This window comes from Lemur catta, chromosome X (assembly GCF_020740605.2).
Source record: "Lemur catta isolate mLemCat1 chromosome X, mLemCat1.pri, whole genome shotgun sequence".
In the NCBI taxonomy this organism is placed as follows: domain Eukaryota; kingdom Metazoa; phylum Chordata; class Mammalia; order Primates; family Lemuridae; genus Lemur; species Lemur catta.
In genome coordinates, this window is record NC_059155.1 from 59,572,928 (window position 1) to 59,591,943 (window position 19,016).

The 19,016-nt window shown below is 41.5% G+C and overlaps 1 protein-coding gene across 2 annotated transcripts in view; it reads right to left on the minus strand.

Annotated features, from left to right (window-relative positions):
* Positions 1-15,758, minus strand: part of ZNF157 (zinc finger protein 157) — a 30,360-nt gene extending 14,602 nt beyond the window's left edge. Inside the window, exons 1-3 of one of the 2 annotated variants that reach the window (XR_006731713.1) lie at positions 15,699-15,758; positions 12,969-13,154; positions 3,180-3,377 (exon numbers count right to left, since the gene is read on the minus strand). Coding sequence is in view for 1 of the 2 variants with exons in the window: in XM_045538501.1 (XP_045394457.1) it covers positions 12,969-13,154; positions 15,522-15,551 (216 nt within the window). In the remaining variant the exon portion in view is untranslated. The other variant, XM_045538501.1, reaches the window with a different exon arrangement.
* Positions 15,759-19,016: the final 3,258 nt, after the last annotated feature.

Below are 19,016 nucleotides of genomic sequence, written 5' to 3' on the forward strand. Positions count from 1 at the left end.
GTATTCTCTTTTGAACAAGATTTTCATATACTATAATAATAACAAAAGATTTTTGCTCACCTTTTAAATAAACTGCAAAAAAAAGAGGCGGAGAGAGAGATTCAGTTTATCTCTTTTTAGCCTGTCTTTTTGTTTGTCTCTACTCGGTTTTATGATTGTTTGGGAAACTGAGTCTCCTCTTTATCAAAGAGTAAGGTTTTTGCTTTTTAAAATTTTTAAATTATCACTTTGGCTAAATGAATGTCTACAATTTTATAGTACCCTGTGATCCTGCTCTATGACAACAGGTGTTTTATGACAGTAAGTGTTTTAAACCTTTGATATTTGAAACTTTCCAAAATCAAAATTCTAAATTCAGTCTTTTGACCTAAAACTAGCTTTTTAAATATTCGGGCCACTGAATGTCTAAGAGAGACATATCAGGCTTATTTGGAATGTTAAAATCGTACAGGAAGCATTGTAAAATATGAAATGATATTTACCTTTCTTTGGGTTATATTTACATAAACATCATTAATATATGTTCCAACATTGTATGAGATTCCCAGAATACTGATATGTCTTGGTGTATATTATCAGTAATAATTATGGTTATTATCTTAAATTGTTGTACACCACAAAAATAACGAACTTTCTTTGTCAATTGTCTCTTTAACCACAGCTATTCTAAGACATTTGTCATTCATAAACAGTTATTATTTTACTTTGATTCTTCTCAAAAAAGTGGATTTTTAACTGGCTACAGTCCAAAGTTTGCTTCTTCAAGAAAAGTCATAGAAAGGACTGACAAGTTCTCTTGAATACAGGTTTCTAATAACTTTGGAAATTATATACCACTGGACTAAAACAAAACAAACCCAGGACTTTAATTAAAAAGCTGATGCATCCATGACTATTGCTAATTCAACTTCAGACAGAACAGAAATTAATTACATGGGACCAACATTTTTTATGAATTTTTGCTTGAAACATTGCTGATTCTTTTTGTGTTTTGTTTTCCAGAAGTCGAAAAAACTTTTTTCCTTCTTTCAAGCTATTTATAGCTTAAACAAAGTATGTATTTATAAGCAAAATATGAAGCATTTATTTTTCTCTCTACTTGATTTATCCAGAATTTGAAAACTATTTGTGAGTATTCTTAATTTATGGCAATATAGCTATTTGCATAAGTTCAATAAAAAATCTGTTTTCTTCTATAACAGGACACAATAAAAGACAACTGATATTTTACCAAGGCTTTGACTGGAATGGCATATTGTCAGAGGTGCCCAGACTGCATTAAAAATTTAAGGTTAACATTATAAGGTCAATAAAAACCCCTCCGAAAAACTGGCCTTGTACCTCATCTATAACATTTACAGATCTGTGGTACATAAAGAATGTCACTTTCTGACAGGTCCAGGAACCCAAAGTTACTTTGGGACCTTGAGAAAAGAGAAATAGACCCAATTCATACAGGTATTTTAAAGCACAGATAAGGCTGGGTACAGTGGCTCACGCCTCTAATCCTAGCACTCTGGGAGGCTGAGGGGGGAAGATTGCTTGAGGTCAGGAGTTCCAGATCAGCCTGAGCAAGAGTGAGTCCCCATCTCTACTAAAAATAGAAAAAATTAGCCAGGCGTGGTGGTGTGCGCCTCTTGTCCCAGCTACTTGGGAGGCTGAGGCAGGAGGATCATGTGAGCCCAGGAGTTTGAGGTTGCAGTGAACTATGATGACACCACTGTACTCTAGTTGGGGCAACACAGTGAGACTCTATCTCAAAAAAATAAATAAAATAAAAGCACAGATAAATCCTTGGCTTGACTTGAGAGGCTTTCTAGGCTAACCCAAGATTCCTTATGAAAAATTTCCAGCAAAGCCAATTAAAAAAGAAAGCCTATATGGCCAATAATTATTCTTACTGCACTTTATGAAAATAATCAGGCCAAGTATAATGATACTAAAGTTTATTCTTGCAAATAAATCGGTCCTATTATGCTGTCTCAGTGTATCGGCTTCCTCTTGAGCAGCAGGCAATGAACCTGGTTGGGCTTTAACATAATGACATAAAATACCTAAACTACATAACCAGTAAGGTGGATCTTTTGGATGTATATATATTGAACACTATACCATGACCATAAAGAATATACTTTTTCTCAAGTGCACATAGACTATTCACAACAATTGATCATATACTAAGGCACAAAGAAAATAATCTCAGTAGGTTCCTTAAAATAGATGCATTATAAACAACAATGATCACAATCAATAAAACAAGAAATTCAATAATTAAAATTAACAAGCCACTTCTAAAATTCATATGGAAATTAAAATGATCTAGAATAGCCAAACCAATTTTGAAAAGGAAGAAAAAAGAAGATTTACACTGCCTAATTTCAAGACTTATTATAAAGTTACAGTTCTCAAGACAGTGTGGTACTTTCGTAAAGATATATACAGAACAAAATACAGTCTAGAAATAGACCCATACATATATGGTCAACTGATCTCTGACAAAAGTGTCAAGGAGATCCAATGAGGAACGGATACTCTTTTCAACAAATCACAATAGAACAACTGCATTGCCATATTAAAAAACTTCAGAGTTCCGGAAAGATATTTACTGAACTGTTAAGAGTAGGCTGGGTGAGGTGGCTCACGCCCGTAATCCTAGCATTCTGGGATACCAAGTCAAGAGGATTGCTTGAGCTCAGGAGTTCCAGACCAGCCTGAGCAAGAGCAAGACCCAGTCTCTACAAAAAACAGAAAAAAATTAGCCAGGCATGGTGGTGTGCACTGTAGTCCCAGCTACTCGGGAGGCTGAGGCAGGAGGATCACTTGAGCCCAGGAGTTTGAGGTTGCAGTGAGCTGCGATGACACCACTGCACTCTAGCTCAGATAACAGAGTGAGACTCTATCTTGGAAATAAAAAAAGACTAGTTATCTCCAGAAGGTGAGAGTATGAGAAATTTTCAAAATAAAATTTTTATATTTCTGATCATTTGGTTAAGGAGGTACCCCTCAGGTTTCCGTGGGGACATACCTTGAGACTATGTAAATATTCTGTTTCTCATTAAGCTTTCACCCAATAGCTTTGGCAACTATCAAGGATTCTTGCTTGACTCAATTATTATTATTACTACGATGGTTGTTTTTTTTTTACTTAAACAACAGAAATTTATTGTGTCACAGTTATGGAGGCAGGAAGTCCAAGATCAAGGTGTTGGCAGGGTTGGTTCCTCCTGTGGCCTCTCTCCTTGGCTTGCAGACAGCCGTCTTCTGCCTGTGTCACATGGCCTTTTTCTCTGTGTGTCTCTGCCTTGCCTCTTGACTCTATTTGAGTTGGGTATGACACAAATGACTCCATTTTGTATAATCAACTTTCATATCTGTAACTAAAATGAAATTGAAGGAGAGTCCTGAGTCAGAACTTGATGCTAGACCAAGCTCAGATTTCAGTCAGTCTGAGCTTTGGCCACTAGCCTCTACCACTGGTAGAACAATTATACTTCTTTTTCTTTCCCACATCATCTCAACTTTTTTTTCCTTTCCCCTACCTGCTGCAGTGGTCCTAGGACCAAGGCTGCAATGACAAGTGCTGAAAGCAGGTATGATTCCTAAGAAAGAAACTGCAATTGTGTTTTTAAACCTTATGTCCAAATTCCTAAGGGTCTGATGGGGGTGGGTTGTGCCTTTACCTCATCTGGCAAAACTGGGGCTAAGGGTGGATGCAGCTGTATTGCCTTGTGGTGAAAGCAGCCCGCTAGTTTGGCAGCTACGTAACCTTACCCTGTGTGAGTGGGAGTGGACTGCGGGGGAGGCAGCTGCTATCCAGCATTGCTGCCTGCAGTCTAGAAGGCACAGTGCTCCTCCCAAAGGTGAAAAAGTTTGGGTTTAAAAGGAGAGAAAGAGGAATAGGCGAGGGTAAAAGAATGAATAAATAAGTTATGTAATAAGGGAAATCCAATACTGTATTAATACCTCAAAAGAAGCTCAGAGCAAGGGATTATATTGTCTCTTAGCTCAATTATACCAGCTGCCTGCAAGGACAAAGCTATGCATTTGTCGAGACCACTCCTGCTTCTGGAAGCAGACAAGATGAATGGAAGCCTGCCAACTTGGCCTTGCCCTGAGAGATATTTTCATCTGACATGATGATAGAGTGAACTAATTATCAATGACTGCATAGGATTCTGGTAATGTGCCAGTATCCTTCAACTTCTATGACCATTTTGAAGTAAGGAATCCGTGTTCAAAGACCACGGCAGGGGTAGGGATGTGGGAGGGGTGGATGGTGGATTGTGATACTGTGAAATATGGATTTGGTCTTCATCACGTTTCCTGACATACAGTCCCTAAAATCTCTGCAGAACTTCTGGATAGCTGAATATGTGGAGGTCCCCAGAGGGTGGTGCACTTGGAGGGGACATGGAAGCTCCACACCCCTTCCCACATACCTTGCCCTATGCATCTCTTCCTCTATAGCCTTGGTAATATCCTTTATAAGAAACCCATAAACATAAGTACTTCTCTGAGTTCTGTGAGCTACTCTGGCAAATTAACTGAACCCACGGAGAGGTCGTGGGAACCCCAATTTATAGTGGGTCAGTCAGAAGTTCTTGGAAGCCTGGACTTGTGACTGGCATGCGAAATGGGAGAGCAGTCTTGTAGGACTGAGCCATCAACCTATGGGATCTGACATTACCTCCAGGTAGACAGTGTCAGAATGGAATTGAATTACAGGACACCCAGCTGGTGTTGCTGAGGAAGTGATTGCTTGCTTGGTGTGTGGGGAAAACTCTACATGCATTTGGTCACAGAAGCATTCTGTGTTGTGAGAATATAGGGGGAGAATAAACAATTTGTTTTTTCTACTGAGTTGCAAAATGGTTATTTTTATAACTCCATCATACCTTTCACATTAATTGGCATTCAACTACATGGAAGATCTTTCCCTTTTTCATTCGTTCATTTATTGCCAGGAGGGTCTCATGATTCATCTTGGATGGAGCCCCAAGGCCATATGCACACGTGTGAGTAAAACAGCCAGGAGGTAAAGAAACTTTTCTGGGATTCCTTGACATGGAAGTACCATGTAATGAACTGCGATTCTAAAATCTGATGCTGAAGTTCTAACAGAAGCCACAATCAGATTGGGAGGATATAGGGATGCAACAGTGGATAGAGTTAAGATGAGAGTGGATGAAAATGGGAATGTTTGAGTGGACTTAATGTAAAGTGGCTACATCTCCTTTATGTATCATTGAGATGCATATCATGTCTGACTGGGGAAGACTTCCCCTACCTAGTATTGTAAAACAGAAGGCATGTGAGTTCCCCACTTGGCCAATATTGATTTTGCACATGATAAGTGAGAATCTTTAGAATTGCTTGAGCCCATACAAGTTGTTCATTTGAAGCAGTATAGAATATGTGGTGGACAAAAAGAGACTTCCACTTTAATGACATGTTAGAAGCAGAGGTGCTGGTCCAACAAATTTTCTTAGAATATCCCTGTGTGGCCTGTGACAAAGGTGGCTCAGAGAGACTGATGGCAGACTAGGAAGGCTTAAATGAAGTAGTATTGCCTACAGCATCACAAGTTCCTGATATGGTTTCAGCAGTGAAAAAATACAGGAAGCTAAAGGAGACTGGTGCTCAGTGACTGACCCTGCAATTATATTTTTCTCTATCTCGATATCAGAAAAAACTCGGCCGGGCGCGGTGGCTCACGCCTGTAATCCTAGCACTCTGGGAGGCTGAGGCAGGTGGATTGCTCAAGGTCAGGAGTTCGAGACCAGTCTGAGCAAGAGCGAGACCCCATCTCTACTAAAAATAGAAAGAAATTATCTGGACAACTAAAAATATATATAGAAAAAATTAGCCGGGCATGGTGGCGCATGCCTGTAGTCCCAGCTACTCGGGAGGCTGAGGCAGGAGGATCGCTTAAGCCCAGGAGTTTGAGGTTGCTGTGAGCTAGGCTGATGCCACGGCACTCACTCTAGCCGGGCAACACAGCGAGACTCTGTCTCAAAAAAAAAAAAAGAAAGAAAGAAAGAAAGGAAAAACTCAATTGCAGTTTGCTTTCACATGGAAAGAATCCCAATTTACATTTATTATATTGCCACAGTGTTATTTGAAATCACCATCTTACTGTCATAATTTGGTTAGAAGAGATTTGGACTTGATGCAGGTCCCAAGTATAATAATCCACTACATCGATGGTATCATAATAACAGCAGAAACTGAATATCAAGCTAGGACAGACTTAAATATAATAGTGACACACATGACCAACGGAGGCTAGTTAATAAATCCAACAAAAATCCAAGGGCCACTCAAATGGCAAAATTCTTGGGAAAAACCTTGGCAGGATCTACCCCTGACATTACACAGGTAACAAAAAATGAACTGCCATCATTGCCTACCCCTGGCACTAAGCAAGAAACACAGAACATGATCAGGTACTTGGAATTTGCAGGATGCATGTGCCATATCTGAGAATACTGCTAGCTTCTCTCCGTTGAACAACCCAAGAGAAGGCCATATTTATATAAGGGCCTAAGAAAAAGCACGCTGTGTCTGAATCGCAAAAAGCATGTAGCTTTCTTCATACCTCCAGGCCCTTATGATCCACACTCAGACATGATTTTGAAAGGTCTACAACTCATACTTCCGGAGACCATAGCTCAGGGCAAAAGCCCAGGAGTGCCACCCAATAGCGATGGCCATTTTGGACCAGAGAATTTCCTGATATGGTGGTACTGTATGTGTCATTTGTGACTGAAAGACATAAAATAATCTTGATACCTGAAATACCCATAATGTCTTGGGTGATGTCAGAGAAATACTCTAATAAAAAAGGAAGTGCCCAGAAGAGTTCCATAATATAATGGAAAGAGTTTATACATGAACATGCTACCGGAGGACAGTAAGGTAGTACTCATCACATTCACAAGCAGGTAGGCTTTTTTTCTCTAGAGCCAACTTTGGAACCACCAGAAGAACTGACAGATCCTATTGCCACATGGACAGCACCCTATGAACAGCTCTCGACTGACCAACAAAAAGCTTCTTGGGGATGGGCATGGTGGTTGATGCCTGTAATCCCCGCACTTTGGGAGGCCAAGGCAGGAGGATCAGTTGAGCCCAGGAGTTTGAGACCAAGCTGGGCAACATAGTGAGACCCCATCTTGACAAAAAATTTTTTAAAAAATTAGCCGTGCATGGTGGTGCATGCTGGTAGTCCCAGATACTCAAGAGGCTGGGGAGGGAGGATCACTTGAGCCCAGAAGTTTAAGGTTGCAGTGAGCTATGATCATGCCACTGCACTCCAGCCTGGGCAAGAGAGCGAGACACTGTCTCACCAAAAAAAAAAAAAGGAAAGGAAGGAAGAAGAAGAAGTAGTAGTAGTCATAGTAGAAGTAGTAGTAGTTTCCATGACCAATAAGAGACTCTATGTTTGGGTGTTTACCAAAACATGGTCAGTGACCAATGGCCTAGCTAATGGAAAACTGGCCTATTAAAAGAATGCCCATATGGGGCATGGCTCTATGGAAAGCACTATAGAAATTCAAGGGGAGCATTAAAGTAGGATATATTGATGCCCATCAAAAGAAACTGCTTCCCAGATCAAAAGGTGATTGGAACCAGCAAGTGCATAGCCTGCTATGCTCACTTGAGCTGGCCACCCGGGTCCATTAAAAGAGTGGACATGGGGGAGCTGCAGCAATACAGAGATGAGCTAATAGTTGACATGTTCCTCCTGCACCATCTGAGGCAAAAAATGCCAACAAGAACTGTCCTGTCTGCCAGCAAGAAAGTCAGAGACTGCAGATAGCTATGGGGCAAATTGCCTGGGGACTCGGGGAGGAGACTACACCGGACTACTGCCGGTATTCCAAGGAGGCTATAAATAGGTCCTGACAGAAATAGACACTCTGGATGGGACTTTGCAGATCTCATGGTAGATGTGAATGTTCATATACTACAAAGGAAATGGAGCAGAAGATACTATACTAATTTCGACAGCCAAGTTATTTAATACATTTCTTCAAACCAAGGAACACATTCTATAGCCCATGGTATCCACCAATGGGCAAAAAGATAACACACCAAATGAACATATTGCGGTGCATGTCATCCTCAGAGTGGTGGTTTGATAGAGAATTAGAATGGGGCCGGGCATGGTGGCTCATGCCTGTAATCCCAGCACCTTGGGAGGCCAAGGTGGGAGGATCACTTGAGCCCGGGAGTTCAAGACCCTGGGCTCTAAAAAACAGCAAGACCCTATCTCTAAAACAAAAGAGAGAAAGAGAGAGAGAGAATTAGAATGGGCAATTGAAATACTTGTCAAAAATGAGAGGAGATATAGGCATGAAGAGCTCCTCCCCAAGTGTGTGCTCACACTTAACATGAGAAGAACCAACAGAGCATTCACACTAGAAAGATTCCTAGATTCCTCACTTTTCTAGTGATGAGATGAAAAGACAATGTGGGGGGAATGTTGATGCAACCATACAATTCTTCCCCATATCGCCTCAACCTTCTTTCTTCCTGCTTGTTGCACTGGTCCCAGGACTAGGTCTACAATTACCAGTGCGGGAAGCAGAGATGTACCCCTAAACAAGAAACTGTAACTCTATCTTTTAAAAAGCATGCCAAGGGGCCAGGCATGGTGGCTCACACCTGTAATCCTAGCACTCTGGGGAGGTTGAGGTTGGCGGATTGTTTGAGCTCAGGAGTTCGAGACCAGCCCGAGCAAGAGCAAGACCCGTCTCTACTAAAAATAGAAAGAAATTATATGGGCAACTAAAAATATATATAGAAAAAATTAAGGCCGGGCATGGTGGCTCACGCCTGTAATCCTAGCACTCTGGGAGGCCGAGGCAGGTGGATTGCTCGAGGTCAGGAGTTCGAGACCAGCCTCAGCAAGAGCGAGACCCCGTCTCTACTAAAAATAGAAAGAAATTATCTGGCCAACTAAAATATATATATATAGAAAAAATTAGCCTGGAATGGTGGCGCATGCCTGTAGTCCCAGCTACTCAGGAGGCTGAGGCAGTAGGATCGCTTAAGCCCAGGAGTTTGAGGTTGCTGTGAGCTAGGCTGACGCCACGGCACTCACTCTATCCCAGGCAACACAGCAAGACTCTGTCTCAAAAAAAAGAAAAGAAAAAATTAGCGGGACATGGTGGCGCATGCCTGTCATCCTAGCTACTTGGGAGGCTGAGGCAGGAAGATTGCTTGAGCCCATGTGTTTGAGGTTGCTGTGAGCTAGGCTGACAGCACGGCACTCTAGCCCAGGCAACAGAGTGAGACTCTGTCTCAAAAAAAAAAAAAGTCCCAAAACAATAAATGTTGGCATGGATGCGGAGAGACAGGAACACTCATACACTGCTGGTGGGACTGCAAACTAGTGCAGCCTCTGTGGAAAGCAATATGGACATACCTTAAACAGATACAAGTAGACCTACTATTTGATCCAGCAATCCCATTGTTGGGCATCTACCCAAAAGAACAAAAGACATTCTATAAAAAAGACATCTGCACTTGAATGTTTATAGCAGCACAATTCACAATTGCAAAGATGTGGAAACAATCCAAGTGCCCATCAATACATGAGTGGATTAATAAAATGTGGTATATGTATACCATGGAGTACTACTCAGCTATAAGAAACAATGGTGATATAGCACCTCTTGTATTTTCCTGGATAGAACTGGAACCCATTCTACTAAGTGAAGTATCCCAAGAATGGAAAAATAAGCACCACATGTACTCACCATCAAATTGGTTTCACTGATCATCACCTAAGAGCACATTTAAGAATAACATTAATTGGGTATCAGGCAGATGTGGGTGGGGGACGGGATGAGTGTATACATACATAATGAGAGTGATGCGCACCGTCTAGGGGATGGACAAGCTTGAAGCTCTGATTGGGGGGGCAAGGGCAATATATGTAACCTAAACTTTTGTACCCCCATAATATGTTGAAATTAAAAAAAAAGAAAATGGGAAAAAGATCTGAACAGATACCTCAACCAAAGAAGACGTTCAGATGACAAATAAGCATGTAAAAAGGTGCTCAACATCATGTCATTAGGGAATTTTCAAATTAAAACAATGAGATACAACCACACACCTATTAGAATGTTTGAAATCAAAACAAGGGACAATACCAAATGCTGGTGAGGATGCGAAGCAGCAGTAACTCTCATTCATTGCTGATAAGAATGCAAATGGTGAAAAACTTTGCAAGACAGTTGGGCAGTTTATTACAAAGCTAAACATAGTCTTATCATATGACCCAGCAATTGTGCTCCTGTTAACCCAACTGAGTTGAAAACTTAGGTTCACACAAAAATGAATGTTCTGCACATGAATGTTCATAGCAGCTTTATTCATAATTGCCCAAACCTGGAAACAATCCAAATGCCCTTCAATAGGTGAATGGATAAGCAAACTGGTACATCAGATCATGCAGTATCACACCCTGATAAAAAGAAACAAACTATCAAGCCACGAAAAGACATGGAAGAACCTTAAACGCAAAAGAAATGAAAGAAGCCAGTCTGAAAAGGCTACACACTACATGTTTCCAATTACATGATATTTTAGAAAAGGCAAAACTATAAAAACAGTAAAAAGTCAGTGGTTGCCAGAGGTTCAGGTGGTGGGAAAGAAAGGAGGAACAGCTGAAGTTCAGGTGCAACTGTTCTGTAGGAAACCGTAATGGTGGATACTTGTCATTATCCATTTGTCAAAACCCATAGAATGCGTAATGCAAACGAGTTGACCTTACTGCAAACTGTAGACTATAATTAACAATGTATCACTATTGGTTCATTAATTGTACCACACTAATGCAAGATGTTAATAGCGGAAACTGTGCCAGGCATAGGGGGAGAGGGGCAGACAGTATATGGAACTATATGTAGTGTCTTCTCCATTTTTCTGTAAATCTAAAACTGTACTAAAAAAATTAAGTCTATTAATTCTGTTCTAAATGCACTTAGCATACAATCCAGCAATTGTACCCACATGCATTTATCCCCCCACGTATGAGTAGAAAAACAAACTCAGTTTCTCCTATTGCACTCTCAGAACACACTTGGGACAACAGATGTGTGAGGGATTTCCCCACACTCAATTCTGCAGCAGACAACAGATGGTGTCCTTTAATTCAATTCCATTCTGACACTATCTACCTGGAGATAGCATCAGGTCCCACAAGTTGAGGGCTCAGTCCCCAAGACTGTCCCCACTTTAGACGCAAGTTCCAGGCCTCAGGAATTTCTGATGGACCAGGCATAAACAAGGGTTCCCACAAACCCCTCCTGAGTCTGATTAATTTGCTAGAGTGGCTCACAGAACTCAAGAAAACAAACACTGACTTATGTTTACCAGTTTATTATAAAGGGTATTTTTAGGCCAGGCCCGGTGGCTCACGCCTGTAATCCTAGCACTCTGGGAGGCCGAGGCGGGTGGATCGCTCGAGGTCAGGAGTTCGAGACCAGCCTGAGCAAGAGCGAGACCCCGTCTCTAGTAAAAATAGAAAGAAATTATCTGGCCAACTAAAAATCTATATAGAAAGAATTAGCCAGGCATGGTGGCGCATGTCTGTAGTCCCAGCTACTCGGGAGGCTGAGGCAGTAGGATTGCTTAAGCCCAGGAGTTTGAGGTTGCTGTGAGCTAGGCTGATGCCACAGCACTCATTCTAGCCTGGGCAACAAAGCGAGACTCTGTCTCAAAAAAAAAAAAAATTATCTGGACAACTAAAAATATATATAGAAAAAATTAGCCACCCATGGTGGTGCATGCCTGTAGTCCCAGCTACTCGGGAGGCTGAGGCAGGAGGATCGCTTGAGCCCAGGAGTTTGAGGTTGCTGTGAGCTAGGCTGACGCCACAGCACTCTAGCCCAGGCAACAGAGTGAGGCTCTGTCTCAAAAAAAAAATGGGGGGTATTTTTAAAGAATACAAATAAACAACCAGATGAAGAAATACATAGGTCAAAGCATGCAGGAAGGGGCACGGAGCTTCCATGCCCTCTCCGGGTGTGCCACCCTTCAGGAATCTCCACTGTTCAGCTACCCGGAAGCTCTCTGAGCTCTGGACTTTTGGGTTTTTATGGAGGCTTCATTGTGTAAACATGATTGACTAAATCTTTGGCCATTGGTGATCAACTTAACTTTCAGCTCCCTCTCCCTTCCCCTGAGGTTGAGGGATGGGCTAAAAGTCCCAACCCTCTAATCATGCCTCCCTTTCAGGTCACCAGCCTCATCCTCAAGCTATCTAGGCTGCCAGCCATCAGTCAACTCATTCACATACAAAAAGACATTTATGACTGCACTTTTGAGATTCTAAGGATTTTAGGAGTTGTGTGCCAAGAAACAGAGAAGACCAAATATTATTATTTCAAAATATCACACCTGCACAAAAACCTTACACAAATCATAGCATCTTTATTTATAATAGCCAAAATCTAGAAAAAAACAATATGTCCTTCAATTAGTGAATGGTTAAACTGTGGTGCATCCATACATGGAATACTACTCAGCAAAAAAAAGGAATGAACTTCTGATACACTGTTAACTATTGATATCTCCTGAGAATTATGATGAATGAAAAAAGCCAGTCCCAAAAGGTCTTTATGATTCCGTTTATACAACATTTTTGAAATGACAAAATTATAGTATTGAAGAACAGATTAGTGGTTACCTGGGGTTAAGGAGGGAGTAGAGGAGAGAGGGAAGTGGTTGTGCCTATTAAAGGACAACATGAGGGATCCTTGTGGTGACAGAAATGTTCTGTATGTCAATATCCTGGTTGTGATCTTGTATCAAGGTTTTTGAAGATGTTATCATTGGGAAAAACTAGGTAAACCATACATTGCATTTGAATCTTACAATTATCTCAAGCTAAAAATTTGACTAAAAAAATGTTAAAAACAAATAGAAAAAAATAGGCTCCTCCTCCTTACCTCAAATGGTCTGCCAGGATCTCCTGGCATCAGGGCAGGGAATCTCTGGGGTGATTTCCCATTAGCTGGCATGTTCACCCTGGGCCTCAGCCCACCTTCCAAAGCTGGAGGGGTGCCTGTATGCAGAGGATCCTGCAGCCTCCAGTAAGGGGTAAGACTCAATGGCTCCAGAGACACCAAGAAATCCTAAAAGGACAGTATCCACATCATCAGTGTCATTCCACATTCACCCCGCGAAGTTTCAGCAACCTCCACTCTAAGTATTAGTCAAGGTGGATTATGGAAATGATCACATGATATTTGGGGTCAAATTAATAAGTTTTTATTCTTGAGTGGCTCTACAGGGTGCTTCATACACCACCCAGCCAGCCTGTACCTCTGTTCTGGTTCTAGGCAAATCTGGGTTTAGGGAGAGGGTAGACTTGGGGCAGTGAATAGTGCTTAAGGCCCATGGGGTAGGTAGAGGAGGGGCTTGTCCATGTGGACCTGGTGGGTGACTGTGAAGACAGGAAACCTGGAAACCTGATAATCTGAATGAAAGGAAATGGGTCATCTCTTCTGCCATTTTTTATTTTTCCATCTTAAGGTGAAAATACCAGTTAAATTCTTCTACAGGGAAGCTTTTAGCCTCTTCTTTCCAGAAGGTTCAACATTAATAATATTATTTATTACATCAACAAACTGGGAGCAGGGAGGAACATGCTGCTATTAACTTACACCCAAAAAGCATCTAACACAATTCAGCAACCATTCCTAATAAAAGCTCAAACTAGGCTGGGTGCGGTGCCTCACGCCTGTAATCCTAGCACTCTGGGAGGCTGAGGCGGGTGGATTGCTCGAGGTCAGGAGTTCAAGACCAGCCTGAGCAAGAGCGAGACCCCGTCTCTACTAAAAATAGAAAGAAATTATATGGCCAACTAAAAATCTATATAGAAAAAATTAGCCGGGCATGGTGGCGCATGCCTGTAGTCCCAGCTACTCAGGAGGCTGAGGCAGGAGGATCACTTAAGCCCAGGAGTTTGAGGTTGCTGTGAGCTAGGCTGACGCCACAGCACTCACTCTAGCCTGGGCAACAGAGCGAGACTCTGTCTCAAAAAAAAAAAAAAAAAAAAAAAGCTCAAACTAAAATTAGGGAAGAAGTAAATCACTTAAATATGACAAAAATCAATTATGAAACATAACACTGAAATACCATGCTAAAAGGTAAAATGATGAAGCTATTGCCATAAAAATGAGTAATATCTGCTATTACTGAAAATTGTTTTGCAGGCTGTAGCTCACACAATAGAAGATGAAATTAGAGTAAATATTGGGAAGAAATGAAATGTAGCTTTCTTGCCAGTGATGTGATTTTATACATAGAAAACGTACCAGACTCTGCTAAGAGACTACTAGAATTCATAGGATAATTTCATGAGGGGCTGGATATAAGATAAAATTAAAAAAGCACACAGTTTCTCTCTGCAATATCAATGAGCAGATGTAAACAGAAAAAAAACCATTAATAGGCCGGGCGCGGTGGCTCACGCCTGTAATCCTAACACTCTGGGAGGCCGAGGCGGGTGGATCGCTCGAGGTCAGGAGTTCGAGACCAGCCTGAGCAAGAGTGAGACCCCTGTCTCTACTAAAAATAGAAAGAAATTATCTGGCCAACTAAAAAAATATATATATAGAAAAAATTAGCCAGGCATGGTGGCGCATGCCTGTAGTCCCAGCTACTCGGGAGGCTGAGGCAGTAGGATCGCTTAAGCCCAGGAGTTTGAGGTTGCTGTGAGCTAGGCTGACGCCACGCACTCACTCTAGCCCGGGCAACAAAGCGAGACTCTGTCTCAAAAAAAAAAAAAAAAAAAACCACATTAATAATGATAGCAAAAAATATATAAAATAAGTAAGAAAAAACTTTTTAAAGAGCTGGATCTATAAAATTAAAAAAGAAAAAAATTGAAAATATAAATAGTCACACAGACATACCATATCCCAGGAAAAGAAGACTTAATGAAAATGTCAACCCTCCCAAAGGTATTATATTAATGTAAGGAATAAATAAATAAAAGGAAAAATTAAACACAAAACTCAATAATAATATGATGGTGTATACAAAATAATGTTGAATACAGCCAAAGAAATTCTTAAAGGAAAACTTACGATGTTCCTAAATTTTTTTTAACAAAGAAAGGCTGAATGTTAATGAATGAACATACAATTTAAGAAGTTAGAAAAAGGGAAATAGCGCAGGTAAGAGCAGAAATCAAAGAAATAGAAAACGAAGGCACATCAGAGAGGATCAACAAGGTCAAAAGTTGGTTCTTTGGAAAAACTAATGAAATTTGCAAACCTATGGGATTACTGATCAAGGAAAAATCTGAAACATACACTATTAAGACTTGACAACAAGACCCAGCAAGGAATCTAAAACCTGACTACCCCAGACGCCCTCATCCCTGACCCCCACAGATTCCCATTCACTATATCCTTTAACTCCCCACCAACTGACACTATAAACTGTCAATCTGTCATTCCACAAAGCCAACAAAGCCGTCACCCCAAAATCACCTGAGCCACTATGACGCCATAAAACCTCATGCACTCGCTTTAGCGCCGCGCGCCAACACCACTTAAACAGCCTCTGAGGACCACTTCCGTTTCCTGTCCTCACCCCTGACACTGCACCTTCTAAGGCTGGTGATTTTGGACGCGATCATTAGGGCTGAAAGGTTGTAGTCTACTCACACTGAGCAAGGCGGTGTTACGAATCGGCAGAGACTTTGTCCATGAGTGGCGTTGTCAAGCGAGAAACATGGCTGCGCTGAGGAGATGCTCCATGCGGGCCGCCATCTTAGCACCTGTTCCGTACAATGGACTGTTCCACAGAAGGTCGGGGCGAGGGGGACTTTTAAGGGTAGAAATCTTCTGAGGGCAAGCAAGCTTTCGGGAGGAGCTGGTCTTTGTAACTGGGTTCTATAGGTCTGTGCAAAGCTCAGAGAAGCAGAGGTGCGCCTCCCCGTCCGGAGAGGAGGGTGATGTGTCCTGATGTTCAAGGGGAGACATTGCTGCGCAAGACGGGGAAGGAGTCAAGGTGGTACAATCCCCTTCTTGGCGATACCACTGGGGAAGAAGGGGAGAAGTCAGGTTAACACAGGTTCCCCTCCTGGGCGATACCACTGGAGAAAGGTGGGGAGGAATCAGGGTGACAGAGTTTCCTGTGGATGTGCTGCAATTGCTATGGAGGGGACTTGAATCCCCCCCTTCATCTCCATCTCCCTAATTACTCTACTACTATGATAGTAGCTAGGAATAATAATAATAATAGCCTTTGATATGGACAACCAATGTTTTTCATGGAATTGTCAATAGAAAAATGTTTAGAAAAAGTTTTAAGCATACTTTTGATGAAAATGCCCGAAGACACGTCTCCGACTTCAGCTGCCAACCAGGTTGCAGCCCCTTAGTCTCTCTTATATGGAAATTCAGGAGTTGCTAGTGACTCTTGGGAGAAAAGAGAGAATTATGAATGTTCTTTACCTGTGAACTCTTACACGTTAACACATTAACTGCCATGTGAGTTGTATTTAACTCACGCTAGTTTTGAGCCCCGGGCTTGGTGAAGCATATTTAACTCTCACACGTGGCTTTACCTTGGGGGCCTTCTTATTGTTACAATTAATATTGACAATTTAATTGCATGTAACTCACGCAGAGAAAACAATAAAAATAAGAAACTGTTCATTAAATTAGAAAGAATCATTTTGTTTTCGAAGTTTTTATTCTATTTTCATAATAAAACACCGTCGCCCCAAGGAAAAAAATTTTTTCTAGTGTGGCAGTCAATGTGTTAAAAAAAAAAAAAAACCTAGTCTACCTGTACCCACCTCCAGGAAGCCTTCTCTGACAAGAGGAAGAGGGTTCTTTTCCCTGATGGAGGTGTTTCAGATCCAGCAGGTAGACCCTAGTTTAGCTTGGGTGTGGATTGCTGGGTACCCTAAGGACATTCAAATCCTCAGCTCAAGAGTCTGGAGAGTTAGAGGATCAGCCTCTCAGATGATCCCATTTTCTTTGTCTCCCCTACAGTATTTGTGAATTGAATAGAAGACAGAATAGCAGTTGTGAGAACATTGCTATAAAACAAACACTACAAACATTTCCAAAACTTATTATTGTTGTGACTTCTGGTCAACATCTCAAATCCTGGACTCTGCTAACTCTTCCACGATCGATGCCTCTCTGGGCTGATCTCTTTTTTTTTTTTTTTGAGACAGAGTCTTGCTCTGTTGCCCTGGCTAGAGTACCATGGCATCAGCCTAGCTCACAGCAACCTCAAACTCCTGGGCTTAAGCAATCCTTCTGCCTCAGCCTCCCGAGTAGCTGGGACTATAGGCATGTGCCACCATGCCCGGCTAATTTTTTTCTACATATATTTTTAGCTGTCCAGATCATTTCTTTCTATTTTTAGTAGAGATGGGGATCTTGCTCTTGCTCAGGCTGGTCTCGAACTCCTGACCTCGAGCAATCCTCCTGCCTCGGCTTCCCAGAGTGCTAGGATTACAGGCATGAGCCACTGTGCCCAGCCATGGGCCTTTCTTAACTCTACCAACACCTGTGTCGCACTCTTTTGATCTGGATTCATGGCCTCTATTAGTGATTCCATCATCAATGTCCCTGCATTTTGACCCTGAATACAAACTACTGCCAACTCTTTTACCATATGTTCCCTTCTTTTATAGCTTGAGAGACTGGCCATCTGTTAATTTTCCACTATCAGTGCCTCTCTTTTCTAGATCTCAACTATAGGGCAACAGTTAACTTTTCTACCATCAAAGTCCCTTTGATTAAATATCCAAACAGACCTCTTTTATCAGATTCCTGGGTTCAAGTTCAAACCAGAGAGGCAATAATGTTTGTAAAGCCCAGGCTCAAGAACTGGACGAGAGAGCCATGAAGGTAGAACCTCGCTCATGGTAGAAGACTGCTTACAGGCCTGGGCCTGTTGTCTGTAAAACAAGATGATAATTTCTGGCACAATCATTAACAGAGGTTTTTACATTAAATCAGGGAGACTGATGATGGAAAAGTTAATATTTTCTTGGGATATAGACATGGAATAGTTGATGGAGGCCCCAGGGTTCAATCTCAGAAGTGACAGTATGTCACTTGAGAGATTAGGTTATAAAAGACTGGGGTGTTTTCTCCTCTCTCTCTCTCTCTCTCTCTCTCTCCCCCTCTCCCCCCACACTCTGGGAGAAGCCAACTGCTGTGTCATAATAACACTATGACACTCATGCACTTTTTAGTGCCAAGCACGCCTGCCAATAGAGGAACTGAGGCTTCTAGACTATACTTACTTGAATGAACCATCTTGGAAGTGAAATCTCCAGCCTCAGCTGACTACAGCCCCAGTAAACAACTTGACTACAACATTATGAGAGACCTTGACACAGAACCACCCAGAACTGAGACAGAACCACTCCCAAATTTTTGATCCCACAAAAATTATGTGATAATAAATGTTTTAAGCTTCCATGTTTGGGGATAATTTGTTATGCAGCAATAGATAACTAATACAGACATCTATTTAAAGTTTTGTTATTTTGTTCATCATGGATGTTTTGCATTAATTTTTACTTTTGAAAATGTTGCTTTAAAATGTTATTGATCTTGATTACTGAGTTTTTTAGTGCCCCCTTAAATTTTGTACTTGAGGTGAATGCCTCACTCACTTCACCCTGGTCCTAGTCCTGCTGAGAAAACTTGTTCTCTGAAATCATAGACTATCTGGATCCTGTTTGAAATGATATCAGTAAAAATAAGACATCCCACTCTTGCCTGGAGGATCTAAGTCATTTTGACGCAGAGAAAAGTCCTTGATTTCCAAACAAGATACAGAGCTTCAGACAAAAGGTGTCTGGAGCCAACACTTCACATCTATATTCACTTTCGTGTTTCTAAAGAAAAAGGACCCTGGGTCCACTGCACAGTCTGGACCTGATGTTGATCCTTTCACATACCAAGCTGCTTTGCTTTGGGCTTATCAAAACACTACTTCAGGCTGGG